Genomic DNA, 8,954 nt, shown 5'->3' with positions numbered 1-8,954 from the left:
CCTTCCTTCCTTCCTTCCTTCCTTCCTTCCTTCCTTCCTTCCTTCCTCCCTCCCTTCCCTTCCTCCCTTCTCTTCCTTCCTTCCCTTCCTTCCCCTTTTTCTTCTCTCTCTCTTCCTTCCTTTCTCTGTTCCTTTTTCTATAGATAGTCCTACTCTCCTTTCCAGCTCCCCTACCCTAAACTGGAAAAAACAAACAAACCCTACAAAACAAAAACAAAACCTTGTAATAAACAGGCATATATGTATAGTTAAGCAAAATAAACCCCCATATTGTTAGTGTTTGAAAATGTATGTCTCGTTTTGCAGTGTGAGTATTCTCTGTCAGGAGCTGATGTTTAAGACACAAGTAGCTCTATGACCTTGGAAGAGTTACCTCTCTCTACATCTTAGCTTTCCTTATAGTAAAATGAGGGAAGGTTGAACTAGATGATCCCTAAGATTCTATATTTCAAACTTTATCTTAAAGAAACATTTATAGATCATTAGGGGCAACCCTCTTTGATTGGTGTTACCTACTCTGCCCATGAGGAATGGACGATTTTAGCTATGGCTGATGTAATATTTTGGATGGAAAACATATGTATTCAATATATCCATCACCCTTTCTTTTTTCTCTTTAGTTCACAAGTCCCTTATTTCTTCCTACTATGAGTCTGCAAACAAAGTCACATATAACAGCTCTTTATAAGCCAAAACACTTAATAAATCCATGGCCAGGGGCTGGTCTCTTGTTCAAGCTGTAAAGATGAAATGCTGACTGAATTACAAGAGAGCCAGCCTTGCTGGGGCTATGCTTAACTGGGGTGTTCTGTTGATCACAGCCCCTCAGGAAGCCATTTGAAGCTGGAGCTGTGATGTCTCCCTTAATCTGGAAGTTCCCCAAATGGAGGATGGTAGCCAGATTCTCCTAAGGGCAGAAGATGTTTATTCGGCATGATGAAGAAATGAGTAAATTGTAACTGTCCCCAGTTTACTCTAAAAGACATCCAAAGCAATGAAAAGTTTAAAGGAAAAGGTTAGAGATGACATGGGTACAGTCTTCCTTGTTTCTTTTCTTTTTTTTTTTTTTAAAGCAATTGGGGTTAAGTAACTTGCCTAAGGTTACAAGGCCAGTTATTTGTGTGTGTGTAGTATCTGAGGCCGGAACCAATTCCAGATCTCCCAATGCTAAGCTGGAGCTCTTACTCACTGGGCCACCTGGCCGCCCCTTCCTTGTTTCTAATTGCTCTAAAGGGTAACCTTTAGATTCTCCATCCCCTCTATAATTTCCCCCTCCCCAACATCCCTCCCCCCAGTTCGGTATTCCCCTAAACAGGAAGTTAGAAGGTGTTTACTATGACCTTAGAAACCTCCTCTAGGTTGGAGTTCAGTGGGAAAAAAAAATCCAGTTTATGAGCTGGCAGCCTCCCCCGATGCTGGTTATAACTTTCGTGAGGTAAGAGAGCCTTGAGGGGTCTGCTACTCACAGCTGGATAAATGATTGGGAGTAGGGAGAGGAAGGTACCCAGGAGGTCACCCTTTGGAACACCCTGACTGACAGAATGGGGACCATTAACTCTTTATCTGTCTCCTTAAACCTATGGCAAGCAAGATTGCTTCAGCAGATAGTAGGATCCTTAAACCTGTGCCCATGCCACTTACCCAGCACATAGTAGGAGCTTAATAAATGCTCATTGAATAATTGACTGGCTAAATTGGAACTGAAATCAAGTCATTCTAAGGAACAAGATGAAACACAGAAATCTAGAATGATAGAGCTGGCCTGGACACCAGAAATTATCTAACCTCTTTGTTTTTCAGAGCAGGAAACAGATCAAAAGCAGTTAAGTGACTCACCTGTAGGGAGAGTAAGAGACAGGGCCAACACTTGATTGAAGGTCTTCTGTCTCAAGTCATAGTACACCTTCTGCCATGTGACGTTTCTCCTCATCTAAGCAAAGCTAAGCTTACATTGGGAGAAAGCATCACATAGTGGATGAAGACTTGGCTTTGGAGTCAGGATGATCTGGATTCAAATTCTTCTGACATATGCCGGCCGTGTGATCCTGGGAAAGTCTCTTTAATCTGTGAGTACCCTAAGCCAGTGGGGTCAAACTCAAAAAGAAGTGGGGGCCACTGATGGACTCATAAGTGTCCCTTCAGATTGTATATCAACTTTGTTGTAAAATGTAGTGTTATCAAGGTTTTATTGCATTTTTATTTATTTTGTTAAATGTTTCCCAATTACTTTTTAATCTGGTTCCTGATGCCTGCAGGCCGTATGTTCACACTTCCACTAGGGAAAGGATTCACTTGGTTGGTGGAGGGAACTTCCTCATGAGAGTTTCCTAAATCAGTGAAATTCCAGGTGCAGTCCCTGCCCTCACTGAGCCAAGCTTAGGTTAATAGTAGACGACCTATGCACGCTAAGCCTTACAAATGGGAAATATAGAACATCCTGGTTTATTCTTATATTTGCCAAATACTCATGCATGAAGGTTAACAGTTTTCAGTTCATTTTCCTTGGTAAATACTACATCTTGGTAAGCTACAAGGTATAGGCCTCCCACAGCTGTTAGGACACCTGATGTTTAGGTCTTTCACTGAAGATCATGGACTGGCTTTACTTTAGCATCCTTGGAGTTAACAGAATTTTCATTCTGGAGCAAGAGGGTAATGCAAAAGACCTAGAGGAAGAAGGAGAATGGAGACAAGCAATTTAATGGATTGGCAATGATTTAAAATTATGAAACTGGGGGTTTGTCTTGGTCTCTTCCTCTCCTACCCTCTACCCCATTAGGCTTCCTTTCATCACTCTGTCTCTGAGAGGTTTAATGCCTTCTCACTTAACCTTGACCCAAACTCATCAAAGTCTTCCATCTATATTTCATTCACAACCAATCATTAATAACTGATAACAACTTAGAATGTTAAGTCTTTAGAGGGAGACCTTTATTCCTTAAATTAAAGGAATGAAACTCTAATAGTGAAATTATATATATCATTTAGAGATTAGTGAGAATGGGGGGGGGGCTTCCTTTTGTCAACTTTTTTTTTTTAAAGCAATCAGGATTAAGTAACTTGCTCAAGGTTACACGGCGCCCCTAAAGAATTTTCTTTTTTGCTTTTTGGAGGGCAATTGGAACTTGGAGGGCAATTGGGAGGGCAAAAGTGACTTGCCCAAGGTCACACAGCTATTTTTTTTGTGTTAAGTGTCTGGGGTCTGATTTGAACTCAGATCCTCCTGATTCCAGGGCCGGTGCTCTATTCACTGGCCACCTAGCTGCCCCCCTTTTGTCAACTTATATGAGGCTCTTTGTACTTGGAATAGAATTATGAAACTTTGTTAATTGTTTAGGTGGGAAACATTTTATAACAATAAAGATAGCTTACATAAATTTGGTTTACATAGATTCAGAGCTAGAAAGGACTTTAGATTTAGTCATAAGACTATAGATTTGGTGCTAGAAAGGACCTCGAAAGTCATCTACTTTTATCCCCTCATTTTACAAATGAGGCAACCCAGAAAGAGTAGGTAACATGGTCAAAATTATTATATAAGTGGTGAGAGAGCCAGGATTTGGAGCCAGATCCTCTGACTCCATTGTGTCTGACTTTTTTATGACCCCATTTGGAATTTTCTTGGCAAAGATGCTGAAGTGGTTTGGTTTGCCATTTCCTTCTCCAGCTGATTTTACAGATGAGGAAATGAGGTAAATAGGGTTAAGTGACTTGCCCAGTGTCATCCAGTTAGTGTCTGAATGCCAGATTTGAACTCAGGAAGATGAATCTTCCTGACTTCAGGCCTGGCACTCTATCCACCACACCACCTAGTTGCCCATCCAACAACTCAACAGCAATCTTTGACTCCAAATACAGAACTCCTGAATCACACATACATTATCCATTTGATTCTCACGAGAGGAGAAGTTAGAGTAGAAAGAACTTGGAGTCAGGATAGACCTGGGTGTGAATCCTGACTCTCTTTCTAGGAGTGTGATCTTAGACCAAATTACTCTCCTTCTCTGAGGCTTAGTTTCCTTATCAATAAAATGGAGTCATATTTGTACTATATCTCTCCCAGGGTAAGTGAGGAAAATGCTTTGTAAACCATAAAGCCCTATAAAAATGCAGGTAGTCCTTAGTATTATTTTCTGACTTACGACCCAGTACACTGACCCCTTATGCTACAGATTAAAGAATCAAGAGAAATATGTGACTGCTTGAGGTTCTGAAAAATCCTCTGATGAACAATAAACAGCCCTCCCTTCCCCCTTAACCTCATGTCTCTGCATACTAATTTGCATTTTAAAATCAATTCTCCAATCTACTCACTTTCTAGGATCATAGAGTCACACAAGGAATTAAGCATCATTTCATGATGAAAGCAAAGCATTTAAAATAGAAATGTCATCTGTTCTAGGAGGCAGTTCACCAGCATGTTAAAGAGGGCCCCTGCTGCTGGTCTCTACATTGACATTTAGAGACCCACTGATTTGTGAATTGTCACATTGTCACTTCGGGCCTCTCCATGGAGCAACCCAGACAAAAGACTCCCAGAGACAGGCCAGCATTATTATTCCTGGGGGAGGCAACAAGCAGAAATCCACCATGTACAGAAATGCCTCTAAAAGTAGAAAGTTTCACAAGGGCAGTTTTTGTTTGGTTTCCTTCTGTTTGTTTTAAGTGATGCACCCAAGGGCCTGGCACAAGCTTTGGCCAATTTGATCTCTAAATCAAATATTGACATGGTTCTTGGGGGAAAGAGGGGCAGATAACAAGGTCCAGTCTGAAATGCAAGCTCTGCCTTTGGTCCTACTTCCTTAGGGAAAAGGTTAAATTTCCAATTTAAGACTGCATCTAGCCAGGGCAACACACACTTCCTGAGTGAAAGGCTGAACTCTCTCAAGGATTGCAACAGATAGGCCTTTTTAAAAAAAGTCTGCAGGATCTAAGATGATAGTATTGTTGGCTATGTCATATGATGTTGAATGTTGCTCTTCCAGCCTGGCTGGTAATTTCCACCTACAGTCATTCAGCATATCATGGTTAAAAAAAAAAAATCATTCTATATTTACATTGTCTTGTTTGATTTTTATGGAAAGCCTTGACGTCACCACTGCAAGCATTATCTTCATTTTGTAGGTGAGGAAATTGAGGCTCATCTAGGTTGAACAACTATTCCAAAAACACATAGCTAATAAGCATCAGAGCTGGGGCTAAAATTAAATATTTTTAAAATAAATAAATTAATTAAATAAAATTAAATAAATTGAAAAATAAAATCTTGGGCTCTTTCTACCTCTTGATGTAGCATTCAAGGATGAGTATCTGATCTGTGTTTTGGAAAATCCTAAAAACCCAACAAAACTTTTAAAGGGAAGAGTATTGTTACTGATGTGAGCTAGCGGCCCAATGGAGTGCTAGGCCTGGAGTTAGGAAGACTCATCTTCCTGAGTTCAAATCTGGCCTCTCACACTAGCTGTGTGACCCTCGGCAAGTCACTTTACCCTTAACTGTTTGCCTCAGTTTCCTCATCTGTAAAATGAGCTGGGGAAGGAAATGGCAAACCACTCCAAGATTTTGCTAAGAAAACTCCAAATGGAGTCACTAAGAGTTGGATACAATGAAAAACAACTGAATAAAAATTGTTACTGATACAAGAATAGCTCTCCATTTATCTATCCATCCATCTCTCTCACACACGTGTGTGCACACACATATGTATGTATGTATGTATAGAGTTGAATATATGTCCATCCATCTCTATCTACACACACACATACACACATATATGTATGCACGTATATGTATATTACACATATACACATATATATGTATGTGCGTATACATACATATGTATACATATATGTATGTACGTGCACACATACACAGAGATATATAAAAACTAAGGAAACAAGATTGGAATTAGGTCTAGAAGGGGTTTGTCCCCAACCTCCTGTAACTGGAATCCAGCTTTCTTAGAATTCACCTTGTCATTAGCACTTCTTCAGTGGGGATGATGTTTATAGAGTCTTTTTAACCATATCTTTCTAATGAATAAACATCCTCTGTGGGAAGGAATTTCACCTTTATTTTTAAACCTAAAGCCTTCATGGCCCAAGAGATTTATTTTGGGGCTACTTTAAGACAGATATGTCAATGGCTCGTTAACTCAAGATTTTCTACTTGAGCTGGATGATTTTTTTTAAAAAGCAATTGGGGTTAAGTAACTTGCCCAAGGTTACACGGCCAGTTTTTTTGTGTGGGTGTTAAGTGTCTGAGGCCGGAACCGAACCTGGGTCCTCCTGACTCCCAGGCCAGTGCTCTTACTCACTGTGCCACCTGGCTGCCCCAAACATGCATGATGCTTTTTTTCCCCTTTTTCTTTTTGGAGGGCAACTGGGATTAGGTGACTTGCCCAAGGTCACATGGCTAGGTTTTGTGTTTAGTGTCTGAGGCCAGATTTGAACTCAGGTCCTCCTGACTCCAGGGCCAGTGTTCTATCACTGCACCACCTAGCCACCCAAGCTGAATGATTTTGATAAATATGGCACAATACTCATTCTAAAGAAGTATTATTTGTTCTATTAAAATTCTGGGATTTCCAGAAACTTCACTCTTTTCCAAAATAAGCAGAACACTGTATTCTCCAAACAAAAGAAAAACAGATCAGGTATAAATGATAACTTTTAACCTTTTTCAATATTTTTGAAGTTGGTCAGTCTTAACTATATGACAGGTCCCTATTTAAATATCATTAACTAAAAACTAAGAAAATAATATCAGAAACAGATCTAGAAGGGATCTTGGGATATCATTTAATCCCCAACATTTTGTAGTTGGAATCCAATTTTCTGAGAATTCAGCTTGTCATTAGTCACTTTCTTTCTAATGGATAACCATCATTTAACAAAAGAAATTTATCTTTATTTTTAAATGTAAAGCCTTCATAACATAGCTTAAATGAAATTTTGTATCTCATTAAGACAGGGACTTTGGTTCAATTAAAAATCAGCAGACCTAAGAGATGGAGCAATTATGATTATTCCATATTTAAATTAAATTAATTATTATTTCCATATTTAACATAAAATTTATTTGTAGGATTAAAATTTGGAAGAAATCTTGGACATTATTTTGTCTAATGCTCTCATTTGAGGTCACCAAGGATTGGTGATTTTCTTAGTATGGGCAACTCCTTTTCTCTCTGACCCTAGAACTCTTCTATTCAGGATTTAGTAGATAAGTCCTAGGGAGTTTCCTGAGGGAGACAAAAGTTAAATAACTTGTTCAGGGTCATGAGGGAGGAAATAGCAGAGTCTGGTCTTCCAACTTTGCAAATTCAGCATTTTCTCCATTATACCACACTGACATACATAGCTCAATTTTAAGACTGTGAAAGTTGCATGCAATTATAAGTATATTGAAAATGTTAATCATACATTTCTCTATCCATATGCCAGATTCCACTGAAAGCATACTAAAATCCCAGATTGATCATTTGAAAATTTTTAGTATCTTTAATTTTGTTTCAAATTTTAGACATTGAAATTAAGGTGTATTTTGACATTTTTTTTGGTTGGTCAAATGTCATAGGATCACATTTTTAGAGTCAGAAACAATCTCAGAAATCATCTAGCCCAATCTCCCCATTTTACAAATGAGAAAAATGAGACTCAGACTGGACAAAATCTTTTCTATTCATTAAAGCAGACCATCTAAGCATATTTATTAAAGCAATGCTTTCTTTTTTGCATTTATTTGGTATATATTTTCTATACACATATGTTCTTGTCATTTCCTTTGGTGGAACATAAGTTCCTTGAAGGTGAATGAAAAAGATGGAAACTTCTCAGCCCATAAGTTTTGTGGGAGCAAGCCGGAATTTCGGTTTTACCCTTTACTGCTGCCACATCAGCATTAGGCCCTCTTTTAACCTCCACCCTTGTTTTATCAGCATTAGACCCCTTCAGGAGTTTTTGACCTCCACCCTTGTATACCACACCCTTATCAGCATTAGGCCCCTTCAGAGGTTTTCTACCTCTATCCTTGCTTGGGACCTTTTTTCCCTCCCTTGCTTTAGTGTCTACCAAATAAGGACATGAACAATACCTTGGCCCTCTGTCCTGCCTCCTAGCCAATAGGAGATAGTGGCGGGCTTGTTATCCACCACTGGATTAGATTTTGTTCCAAGACTGAGAGTCTGCCCAGGCAATGGGAAAAGGGAGGGGGAGGAGGCTTGACTGTTTTAGGGTATAAATTCGTGTTCTGTGTTTTGTAATGTGCCTCATTCTGCTTGTTCATACTGGTGGAAGGGATGCCCTCTTCTCAGGAGAAATGAATAAACTTTCTGTTCCTTCATCAAGATACCTCTGACTTTTAATTTTTCTGAGTAGGGGATTTTTGGGGCCCCATACCCCACACAAAGGCAGGACCTGTTTTATTTTTGTTGTTTGATCACCATGGCACATAGTAGGTGCTTCATAAATGCTCAGTGATTGTCTTTAAAAACAATAAAATCACATTTCTTGTAAAATATTCTATAATTCAGACTTCTCATTAATATAGGCTGGCCTTCTCTTTTATGAGCCCAAGTTAATAAGGTTTCACTATATTTTGAATATAATTTAAAGAGCTAGTGCTCGAGTAATTCTAGTTGGTAAAATAAACTGAAAGTGGCACTTTGCTAGAAAAAGAAATCAAGGACTGAATGAAGGAAATGAACGGGCACAGAAACAGAATGAAACATCTTATAGGCAGGAGTTACAAATGAATTAATTCCCCAGAGCCAGTCTCAGACAAAACTTTAAAATGGATGATATTTATTTCTACCATCCCACCCCCCAGTCTTATTCTAATTCAATCCTCATCTCTACATATACCTCTTCATTTTTCAATAATATCCTCATTTTCTTCTTATCACATTACTTCAATTTAATTATATTTATTGAGCACCTGCTATTTGCCCGACA

General features: G+C 38.9%; 1 protein-coding gene across 1 annotated transcript in view; it reads right to left on the bottom strand.

Annotated features, from left to right (window-relative positions):
• Positions 1-2,428: 2,428 nt before the first annotated feature.
• The window catches only part of SOWAHC (sosondowah ankyrin repeat domain family member C), a 36,458-nt gene continuing 29,932 nt past the window's right edge, over positions 2,429-8,954 (bottom strand). Inside the window, exon 2 of the mRNA XM_069094047.1 lies at positions 2,429-2,666. Within this exon, the coding sequence (XP_068950148.1) occupies positions 2,603-2,666 (64 nt within the window). The 3' untranslated portion in view covers positions 2,429-2,602. The remainder of the gene's footprint in view (positions 2,667-8,954) is intronic.

Source organism: Petaurus breviceps, unplaced genomic scaffold (genome assembly GCF_028583685.1).
Source record: "Petaurus breviceps papuanus isolate PSGF00001 unplaced genomic scaffold, PetGlider_PUasm1.0 214, whole genome shotgun sequence".
Lineage (NCBI taxonomy): Eukaryota > Metazoa > Chordata > Mammalia > Diprotodontia > Petauridae > Petaurus > Petaurus breviceps.
Note: the sequence above shows the minus strand (reverse complement) of the source record. Positions and strands in the feature narration are given on the sequence as shown.